This window comes from Cryptomeria japonica, chromosome 3, assembly GCF_030272615.1.
Source record: "Cryptomeria japonica chromosome 3, Sugi_1.0, whole genome shotgun sequence".
NCBI classification, from domain to species: domain Eukaryota; kingdom Viridiplantae; phylum Streptophyta; class Pinopsida; order Cupressales; family Cupressaceae; genus Cryptomeria; species Cryptomeria japonica.
In genome coordinates this window covers 634,873,918-634,886,271 of record NC_081407.1, presented here as the reverse complement: position 1 = coordinate 634,886,271, position 12,354 = coordinate 634,873,918, and the positions used below count along the sequence as shown (strand labels likewise).

The 12,354-nt window shown below is 34.8% G+C and overlaps 1 protein-coding gene across 3 annotated transcripts in view; it reads left to right on the top strand.

Moving 5' to 3' along the window:
• Positions 1-12,354, top strand: part of LOC131072079 (uncharacterized) — a 358,141-nt gene that overhangs the window by 148,374 nt on the left and 197,413 nt on the right. For all 3 annotated transcript variants that reach the window (XM_058008113.2, XM_058008112.2, XM_058008114.2), the window contains exon 15: positions 7,190-7,280. In XM_058008113.2, the coding sequence (XP_057864096.2) occupies positions 7,190-7,280 (91 nt within the window). The remainder of the gene's footprint in view (positions 1-7,189; positions 7,281-12,354) is intronic.

Below are 12,354 nucleotides of genomic sequence, written 5' to 3'. Positions count from 1 at the left end.
GTGTCTAAAAGTTCAAAATACTGATTCACACGCCCCCTCCCTCCCCACCCCTCCCCCTCTCAGTATTTTTTGTGTGCTTTTGACACCCGATAGTCAAAGTTTAAGGTCAATTGTTATGCATATATCATAGTTACACAACTTGTACTTGGATCAGAGTTGACAAGCTGATTTTTGACCTGTACTTAGACTCAATGCTTAGAATCTAGAAGCATATAGATTCTTAATTCATTCATGACAATCAACCTTCACATAAAATGCCTATTTTGACTTCATGAATGTCAAGACCCTTAACAATTTGGAAATAAAGTTTTTTAAGCTTGGGAATGAACTTGTTTGATCTGAATTTGACTTCTCCTTGCGATTTTGAGGATAAAATATGCTTAAAATCTGGAAAACTTACTTCAAAATCTGATATTTCTTCTTCAATTTTCATTTGTTACAAAGTCTGGTTTCTCCTCTTAAATTTGGATTTATATTTCTGCTTCTCTTCTACAGGTCTGCTCTGCCTTTTAAAATCAGAAGTAGATTGAATTTGTGTTTGAATGTGGAGAATGAAATATTGATGTCCTCTTTATATGGTTCTCATGATTCACAAAGGGGGTCGGCTATGGCAATACTCAATTATCTTGGAAGGGAGCCAACTTAAGAGACTTTGTCCTTTTGAATCCAAAATTTGCCTTGTTTAATGATTAAAACCTTAAGTTGAAAGGGGATCGGAATTTCGACTTTCATGTGGATTTTTGCCATTTTTTGCTCATGGAAATTCGATGCTTATAAGGACAATTTAGATGATTTAAATCCCTATTTTGGGGTGTTTTAAGGATTAAATTTCATTTCTCATAGTGAAATCGATTTGCATAGGGATACTTGATGATGAAAATGCTAATTTTAAGTCAAAATGAGGACATTTTGAAAGATTTTATTCCCTATTTTAGGCCATAAATAAGGACAAAGTTGAATCGGAAATCCATCTTGCATCCGGACTTTACTTGCATTTCAATATGGACCTCATGAATTAATGTTTTCCTTGGAAGGAAAATCGATCCTAATAGGGATACAATTCCGATTTTAAGGTGGTTTTAAAGACTGCAAGTGGATTGGAATTACACCTTCTATTTGGAATTTGCATAAGGAACAAACCAAAATTCCAAAAAAAATTGCCCAAAAATAGGGATAAAAACCCATCAGAAATGCTTCTTGTATCCGGATTTCACACTTCTTGGTCGTAAATCCACGTCTCATGCAGATAAAATTAAGGGTCAAAATGTGAAATTTTCATTCTCATAGCTTGTCTTGAAGGGAAAAATCCAAGAATTTCAAGAATTTGATAAAAAACAAGGATTTTTCTTCAATGGATTTTCATTTGAAAACAAGGAAAATTGATCCCAATGGAAATTTGATCCTCATGTGGAATTGTGAAAGAAAATCCAAGAATTTAAGGAGTCATTGATAAAAATTTGGATTTTTAAGGAGAATCAAGGTAAGTTATTGATAACTTGTACAAAAATAAGGATTCTATAAAATTTGAATTCAAGGATTTAGAAATCAAATTAAATCGTCAATGTGGATTAGAGAGTAACTTAGGAAGGTTGTTCCAAGTTTAAGGACAAATCAAGAATTATTCAAGGATTTGAAGTAAAATCATCAAAAATTGAATCCATGAAATCTCAAAAACAATCTTCCATCTCACAAAAGCTTTGCATTCTTCATTATCTAAATGCACAAATCCAATCATAATTCCACTTTCAAATGATGAACACTCGGATCAACTTCGCTCGAGGATTATAATTCATTATTTCACATCAAGATTGGGGAAAATCGATATCCATTTGGACTTTGACAAAATGTGCATCATAGAACAAGGACAAATCTGCATTTGATTTTGCAACCTACGATTGAATTCCAACTTTGAAATTCCTTAAACTTGGACAAGCACTTTCATAAAACTCCAACACACTCCCTCCAGATTGACAAGAGAAAAACCCCTCACACAAGTAAAGGCTAACGAACTAAAATCTACTGGCTAGCTAAGACAACTTAAGCTAAAACACCAAGCCGGAAAGTGAAGAAAGTGGGGGTCCACATTTGCAATGGGGCGATGTGTGAATATGTCACAACACCACAATGTGTCAATATATCAAAGTTGGCTGTATTAAGACATCAAGACATCGCTTCTACCATATGTAACGACCACCCAAAAAGGATCCAAATTGGACACTTTTTTCCTTAGCATTCCAATCAATTCATGAGATCATGATATACGTAACATACATTTCGTGCAACAATCAATTAAGTTGTCATAACTCATCATTTAAATTATATCATAAATGATAATGGAGATAAACAACTAGCAAAACCTAGAAGCATACCTTATGAGCTCTATGAGGTAGTGTAGGCTACTTATCCATAGTTTCCTTTGGATCGCTTGAGGTGCAATGTGAACTCTCCATAGTGGATTAGTCTCTATCCACCCCTCCTAGTGGATTTTGTGGCCCGTGGTGAGAGAGAGACATTGCTTTGGTGCACCTCCTAAAGACCAAACACCTAAGTTGTTGACTACCTCAAGGGTCAAATACATAAAACATGTCATTCCATACTAAGAGATTACTTGGTTGTTATCTATCCATTCCCATTAGAAATTCTCCTTTCCCTACAGTCCATTAGACGACCAAGCAACAGGGACATCCATTGCCGGCATGCTGCTAGCCCCTAGGCCCACATGCTCCAGTCGGAATCCGTTCAATTACCCTAGGTCATCACGGATATCCCTCGCCTGCATGCAACTAGCGACATCCATCCGCTATCTAGGGGTACGATTGACAGTCTACTGGCACAATACGCACCTTGACTACTGTCAATCTCGAGTGGATAAGCCTATCTAGAACGGTTCATAGGATTTATCCCTCGGTGATCACCTCAAATAGAGAGGACTAGTCTACGTCTTAGAGGAATACTATACTCTACCTATGCCCTCATAGGATCCTAACTCTATCTATTGCCGTAAAAGTCAGCACCTGTACTTAGTTTAGTGCTATAACTGGAAAAAGAATCCTAAGTTGGGAGTAGGTGGTTTCCCAACCAGCCTCTTCTATGGCTCAGTTATAATTCTAAAGTTGTTACGTTAAGAAAGTTTCATTGAGTTGCTTGTACCCAAAATATTATGCCAACTTCCAACCAGCAGTAGGTTCCAAAGTTGTCTAAACAAAAGCCAATAAGGTCAATATCTCCTTGGGCAACCCGAGACCGCTGGCCTCTACCCAACATTTGGATTATAATTATTGCAACTATTCTGAGTCTAAATTCAGCATTGGTTGGTGAACTAGAATGCTAAGTAGGAGTTGAAAATGGAACTTACTTGCCCCCAAAGGCCACCAAGTGAACATAAATGGAACCAATTCAGTTTTACTGATTATATGTATACCATTTAAATTCTTCTCACATTCCACTTTAATTGTAGTGATTCCCACAATTGTTTACCCATAGAGACCATTCCCTTTTAATCCTTTCTTCAATTTAATATTCCTTTTATGGTTAAACCCTCCGAACATCAAACAGTCATATATTCATAGTTTATGGTTTCACTACGGAAGTTATATTGTTTATTGGTTGTTCCTTTGTCTTAAATGAGCATCCAAATGAATAAATAGACTACTACGAGTAAGGTTATGGTTTCCAACAATCCAAGAGCTGATTTTAAGTATTTTGATATTGTTTAAAGAAGCTATAGGTAGATTACCTTCTGCTGTGCAAAACACATGATAAGTTGCTATGCATACACTAGATGTGGCTTTACCTTATGAGTTCCAACATAGAGAGACTAAGTTCAACATAAGGTTCTAACTCTTTTAATGCTGTATGTAATTTATATGAGGACATTACTCGCTTCAACCAGCTATGAGCATAAAATGATTGATTTGTCATGGTGGATAACCTATAATGCAGCAAGTAGTAATATAGATATGTGTCATTCCTCAACTAAGATTTTGCCCAAGTGTCAATAATTTTCTAATCCATTTTATTTTCAGTACTAATAGTGAGGAAGTTTCTTTTCTTTTCCTTATTTTACATCATATAATCAACACTTACAAATTGCAGCAAACAATATGAGATGGGTGGTGGTTTTGAGTTTAGAAAGGTAAAAATATGCTAGCTGGGTGAATATTCTCTACTTTATTTTAAAATTCATCCATCTCTGGACAAAGTATGAGTGAAAATATGAGCCTAGAGTTCCCTTTCAAATTAATTTTCTAAAGCATCAATATGAGGGAATAAGTTTCTTGTGGCTGTGGTAGCTCATCATGAAGATTATGCCACATTCATGAACTAACGCATCTATCTCTTTATTTCAGTTCAACTATCAAACTTTTAAACAAACATAAATCATTGAGCAACCTAGGGAGGGTGCTTAGGCAATAAGTGACTGCAACAATTAACATAAATAAATTTAAAAGATGATTTCAAGCAATTTCTAGACATGACTATGTTGGTTGAATATACCAACTGTTAACTATGAAATCCTCTTCAAAATGGAAAATCTACTCTACATTTAATAACTAAGAAAATAGCAACAAGCTACAACTGTCAAAATTTCAGTTCTATATTTTATTCCATTCTATTTTTTTTTTTCTAGATAAATGAAAGGATGAGCCAAAGAATCAAAACCTGTTGTTTTGGCAGTACTCTTGACCTACAAATGCTGGTGTGAGGTGTGCAACACCTTCAAACCACACCAAAACCACGTCCAGATACAATATTGCCCTCTTAAGAAACCCTTCTTTACTTCCCACGCCTCAAGTAGAGCTTCCCACAAATTTTCTTCTCCTCTCCCCAAAGATATCTTCCCTAATCAAGGGGGTCGTAGGGTTTTTATTTTCTATTGGCACCATGTCTTTTTTTTCCCAAAACCTGAAACCTTCTGCTGCATTTGAGGGCTGGCATGCTTCTTAATGGCATGGCCAAGCTTTTCCACCATGCCCAAGACTTAACCATTTACTCTTGGCCGTGGAAGAAATAATGGCTCACTGAATGTATCATGCGCGACTCCTGTTTGTCACATTTTATTTTATTTTCTTTCTTTTACGCTATGTTTTGATTGCTTTTCCTTTATAGACCAAGGTATATAATTTTATTTGCCTTTTCTAATTTCCCTTCTCATTTATAAATATTACAACATTTACTTTCAAATATTTTATATTTTTATTTTACGGTCGTATGCATTACCCTTATTATTATTACTATTTAGTTATTTATTTATGCTCATCTAGTTTATATATATATATATACATATATTTAGGTTTTATTGATAATTGTCAACTTGCATACACATATACATATACTAATTGATTCATTTAATTATTTTGCAAATTTATTATTCAATGCTTTTGGCTAGAAGAGACTAAGTTTAATATCATAGTAGTCGTGACTAAATAGACGACTAGAGTCCTAGGTAAGATGAACCTTAGGTGGTCAAAAATTCGTGACCAATATAGATGCTAAAATGGCAAACCTAATAGTTTGTCTCGAATCACCAGATCACAAAATCCACTTCACTTTGCACCTCAAGTACTTGCAACTAAATGTCAATCTTACACAGCTCCACAAATTCATTAGTTCAGGTTAGTCATAAAATATAATCAAAGCATTAAATTAACAAAATCATGATAATAATAATAACATTCCCTAGTAATGGCATTAAACGTTCATAACTAGCACACACATACATATGGGTTCATTTAACATAGTTTGATCATGAAATCCACCCCTAATCCAAATTACCACAGGGCTAGGGGTCAGGCAAGGAATTAATTAGGCTTCTAGGGGATATGACACCATAACTATTTTTTCTTGTTTGATCATTGCATTTGCTGACTTGTCTTTGCATAAGACAAACTAACCATAACCAAACTGAACGTAAATAAACAAGTATGAAGTCTTCTGTCCAAAACTCATTAATGTCATAAATGACAACTTTCCAATACTATGCTCATCAAACACCTAATTAGCCACACAGCTCTTGTGTTGTTCTAATGTGATGATGATGTAGACCACTTTTTACCAACAAACATGCGCTCCAAACTTGCTTTTGACTAGAACAAATATTTCAATATGATAAACTTTGTTGCAAAGTGATATTTTTTATGATGAGCTACCTCTTTGCTTGTATATTTCCTTTTTACATTGAGGATTGAATCATGGTTGTATATGTAATAGCAAATATTTTTACTATACTCCACACATGTTTTGATCCATGCAATTTTGCCAAGATCCTCTTATTCTTAGTCAAGGAAATGAGTAGCCTAAGTAGTCTAGAATAAGGATAGGTGTATATTGTCCCTAGTTTTAGCAATATTGATTTGTGATCATTTGTCCACTTTGTGAGTTTTCCCATAGAACAAGTGGCAAGAAAGGTTACAGCTTCAACACTGCTAGTTTTGAGATAGTTTCAATGTTGGACAAGCAAAGAAGTAAATGAAGCCAAGGGTTCAAATACATGGGGAAATAAATAAAACTCAGCGTACAAATGGAATATGATTCAAAGGAATTTCTCAAGACATTGTTTAGTATAGTTGCCTGTACGAAGGAATTCTTATGTAGTAATGGTCTTGACCAAATAGATCATTAAAAGAACCTTCTTTTTTGAAGTTCAATATTCATTTGTGTTAATTTATATCATTGATTTTTTGGATGTATATGACTCATATGCTTCTATTTGGCATCTAGTTATCACCATATTTTCATGTAGTATGAAATAATTTTTGGGTTTGATTATTGGAGTTAACTCATCAAGCATTAAAATTGATAGAATCCGAGAAAGGAAGAGTAATGCGATTGTTATGATCATAGTTTGGGACGAGTCCATGATTCTCTTGAAGATATTAAGCATGTTTATATGAACTTGTAACCATGAATTTAGGTTGTTTCCAAGTAAATAATTTCTAGATTTAACAGAGTACTTTGCATTATTAACATCTGTTCAGACCAAGAAATTGTTTTTCATCAATCTAATGTTAGAAGTAAGGAACAAATGTAGTAGATAAATAACTTGTTGAGTTTGTCTGAATTGGAGTACATAATTGTGAGTTAAATCATCTATCTTAGTATAGGATGGATTATATTTTTCTTCTTCATTCGTTGGAATTTGCAACCTATACCAAATATGATATCTAACATAAAATATTTTTGTTTGCAGGATCCTAAGCAACTATTGGAGGATGGGATCCGGAAAGAGCTTGCAAGAGAAATCGATAACACACTAAATTCCACTCTTGTATTTAATTCTAGTATGTATGGCACAAAGTGATTATATTGTTAATTTGTTTTGATGTTTTTTGTATACTTGGATGATATGTTTGGTCTCTCGATAATGGGAAATGAATACTATTTATAAAACTTGCCCTTTCTGAAGTTAGAAAAATGAAGGTACCAAAAAATGAGAATAATTTGCCAAACACACTTTGGAACATGTTCATGGTTATTTATTATTGTATGAGGAAATTGCATTGGTGGTTGTAAGTTTATTAGGCAAATAGGATGTGTTATTACCTATGCTCTTTAGTGATGCGTATCCTGCCCTAAATGCACTTGATCCTTGTAGGGGGCATTTGAAGGACACAGGGATGGTTTTACCCCTACTATTTTTTTTAAATATGGGGAACATCTAAAAAAGAATAGGGACCCCAAGGGGATGTACAACCTAGACAATTTTTGAGTGTAGTTTAAAAAATTCTAACACAATTAAAAAAAGGGATAGGTAGGCTCACAACCCACGCCCTTTTAAACTCTACCTAAACCTAAAACAACCTCAAAAACAACTAAAACAAAAAAATTATTTTTTATTATTTTCCAACTTGTCAAGAAGAGTAGGAAAATAAGCAGCAGTGAAAAGAGGAGAACATCGATGATGAAGAAGGCAATAGAGCATCAAATCCACTACATTCGAGTGAAGCTTACCATCTACTATTTGTTTGTTCAATTTCCTTAGATATTTTTATAAATTTTTGAATTTTCAAACACCAAAGGAGAGCATTTTATTTATTTATTTTTCTTCAATTTGCACTTTTAATTGTGTTTTATATTATTAACAAAAAGAAACAATGAGAAGCAGTTGGGGTAGTGAGAGTGAAGAGAAGTTCAAATGCAACAAAAGAGTAGAGGTCGTAGAAGTATGGCTGTCAATGAGGTTTCCTTTGGGAGTGGGAGTGTAGGGGTGTAGTAAGGTCAACAAGATTGACTAACTCATTTAAATGTTGTTCCAAACCCCTCAAAAAATATGCAAAAGATCCATTTAAGCCCAAAAAAACTCTCTTACAATTTGCAACACAAATAGACAATGATAAGAAAAAAAATTCAAGGGGGAGTAGAGTATGACTATGTCATTTATGTAGCAAAGACTCTAAGGGCTGATGTACAAGGGTTTATTCTCATCTTCTATATAGACAAGGGGTTAAAGGCTGTGAGAAAATAAGTCTAGTTGAGAAGGTTGAGATAACCAAGTTACACATATAGGGGGAGCCAAGAAAGAAGGAAATTCCATTGAAGAGTTTCCAACCTAGTGTGTGTGATAACCCCTACGGTATCACCTAATGTAAATTCATTAAATAATATTAATATATTAAAGAGGAAATAAATCATTGAATATTGATTAACTAATTAAGGTAATATATAAATAAATGATTAAAAGGTTAATGTATTTAATATATAAAATAATAAAGAAAAAGTATTATTAAGTAAATGGTTAAAATGTCAATATATTTAATATATAAAATAATAAGGAAAGTATTATTAAATTAAAATATTAAATACAAAGTCATATAAAACTACGAACTACGCAAATACAAGGGAGCCATCAGGACTACCCTTCCCCCCCGCACGAAGTGATGCGACGGTAGTCGCAGCCTAGGCTGCGACCAGCGTCACATCCCTTCGTTTGGAAGGGACTTGTGGATGGATGCAACCCTTCCCCTCCACGAGGTATAAAGGAAGAACCTCAGCGCAGGGAATGGGGGGAACAGAGAGGTAATACGGGAAAAAGAGAAGGTAGACGAGAGGATATAGAGAGTTAAGAAGCACAGCTGCGTAGGCAGAGGGAAGAGTATAGGGAGAAAGAGCAGAAGCGCCACAGGTACGTATATGTGTGTGGATGTATGTGCCACACACACACATATAAATATACTTGTAGTCTTTAATAGTTAAGTCATTATTATTATAATGTGTAGTTACGAAATTATGTCATGAATATTATAATATGTATGTTACAGAATTATGTCATCATTATTACAATGTTGTATGTTACAGAATTTTAGCATAATGTTGTATGTCACAAGATTAGAATTTAAGTAATAATGATAATATGAATTATAATTCAAATGATATTGATAATATGAATTGTTATGAAATGTTGTATATCAATGAATGGCAATAATGTGATTATATGATGGAGGCTATCGGGGGGAAATCCCCGTAGTCTAATTCACGGATTATGATAATCCCTGGTAGGCAGTATATACTGAATATCTATATGCATATATGTTATGGCTTGGTTGACAAAGTTCATCCAAGAAGAGATGGATCTAGCCGGTCCTCTCTGGTAGACTTGGATGATGAGATGCATCATCCAAGGCAAGGAATTGATCATATATGATGGTCTTCCTTGGTGTGGCTTGGGTGTAAGAAATTACATCCATGACAGGAATCGAATTAACCTTCGATCTCCTGGTAGGGCTTGGGTGTAAGAAATTACATGCAAGATAGGAATCGAATCAACCTTCGATCTCCTGGTATGGCTTGGGTGTAAGAAATTACATGCAAGACAAGAATCGAATTAACTTTCTATTTCTTTGTATGGCTTGGAACGAAGATGGGTTCCAAGAAGGCAAGCTTCACAGCCGCCTAAGGACATGTCCTAGTATTGCACTCATATCCTTTTTATTAAATAAGAATAGAGATTAGTGTTAATTAAGTAATTGAAGTTTAATTGCAAATTAGATTAGTTATATATATATATATATACTTGTTGTATTCATACAATCTGTTTTGCAGGGCAATGATCTCTAACTAGTAGGGACATTACAGTGGTATCAGAGCATAATCCTGCCAACCTATGGGAAGGATTCTTAGTTTATGATCACATATCAGAGAAAGAAAGGTGCGAAAGCAATGGCCGATCAATTAGCCAAACAACTTCAGACTTTCATGGAGCAAACCAATGAGAAATTCGAAAGAATGAGTCAATTAATCCTCGAAAGTACAAACAACAACAATAGAGATATTCCAAACCCTAGAAGAGAGACACACTCTAATCATGGCGATGACGAATGATCTCGTCGAAGTTCTAGACAAACAATTCCCGAATTTCTTCCTAGAGAAGAACATGTCAGTGATGAAGAGGAACCAACCACACTTGGGGTGGAAGAAATCACCCAAATTGGTGGAGGAGCACCTAACCTAAACGTACACCAGGAGGTTAAAGATCATGCCATGAATCATTTCACTCATAATTGAGTTTATATGGTCATTTTAATGTATTTTGAGTCATTATGAGGTCATATGTAAGGCTAAAAGAGCCAATTGTAACGAGTTGTCCAAGTTGTCCTAATAAGGTCCTGATTGAGTTTATGAGGTCAAATTTGTATAAACAAGTCATGAAAGGGTAAAAAGGTTGTAAAAGCTCATTTGAAGTCCATTTTGATGTATTTGAAAAGTTCATGTGAAGTCTTACAAGTTTGGAGTTCATATTCATCAAAGTTGCCATTTGTGGCATTAAATGTTGTCAAGCAAAAAACACTCATGTTTTGCAATGTTGTAAAAGGGTTGTTGATTGGTCTAAAGGTGGTTGAGTTAGTTGTAACTGCCATATGGATGTGTGGAGGTTACAAAAACCATCATTTGGTCGAATCCAATGGGTGTGTGTAAGATTGGAGGAAGGAAATGAATAACATTTGAAGTTTTTACACACTCCACATTGTTTTCTGGGTATAGCAGTCTGATCATTCACGTTTTTCTTTATGAAAAATCATTTGTATCCATTGGAAATGTATTGGATATGATAATGGCATGAGTTAAATTTGTTTTCCCTTTGGTTTCATTCAATTTAAACCATTTTGAAGCAAGTTATGCAAGATTTGGTGAAAGCTGTCAAAACACCCTCCAAATTGGGGTTTGTGGAGAGTTTCACTAAAATATTTTGATTGCACCATTGGAAATTGTTGTAAATTTGGTGTTTTATAGAGGGTTGCATTATATTTAAAATGAATTCAGTTTCAATGTGATTGGCTAAGTATTTTATGAGATATTTGATGCCCTAGGCGGACTGGGAATGAAGAATTTTTGTTTTTTTTGTAACAGTCAAAACGGTCTTGGTGCAGAGACCATAACTCTTAAATACACCATTGGATTGTTCTAAAATTTGAATATGGTTTTAGAAACCTAGTTTTCTACAACCTCACTGAAGAGATCTTCAAAATATGGTCGGGTTTGAAAGTTAATAATAACAGAGTACGGGTCTATTAGACTGTCATTAATTGCATGATGCATTGTTTGGGTCTTGAATAATGTTTAAAGGGTTATAAATGATATGAAATGTTTGATATTGGATTGTTTGGTTGAAAATAATCTTTTTAGATGCCTGAAACATATCAAGGTTGCAGATTAATGATTATTTAAGGTCATTGAGCACCCTAGGATTGGGACTCCATGGTTGATTTGGGGTTCTTGGTTGGTTTTTCATGATGCTCTGCATCACAAATTTATGCTAGATTAGAGTTAGAAGTTCAGAGGGTGGTTTCCTTCAAGGACTTCTGTGAGTCCAAGACTAATGAAGGTAGAAGGAGAAAGCCTATGGGTAAAGACCTCAAAGCTAAAGTCAACAAAATGTCCCTACCATGCTTTGATGGGTCAAGGAAGGATATCGCCCAAGCTTGGGTCCAAAAATTAGATACATACCTTTCGTACAGCCCCATGACCGAAGGAGATGCTATAAAATTTGCCATACTCCATTTAACCGGAGCAGCCCATAATTGGTCGCATAATGGTCTCATTACCCTAGGACACAAAAATATCTCCACCTATAATGTGTTTACCCAAAAGCTCATTAGCCGGTTTGACCAGAAAGACTCCGAATGGTACTTCCAAGAGTTGACACACTTTAAGCAATCAGGAACCATTGAAGACTATATAGACCAATTCCAAAACCTATCAGTAATGGTCCTCGACCTATCCCAGAGAAGGCTTACTTACATGTTTTTAGAAGGCTTGAAAGACTATTAAAATTTTTGTAAAACCCTTGGAACCACATAATTTAATAGAGGCCATTAAGAAAACTAGGATGGTCGAATTTAGTGCCCCCAAGAACTCCTC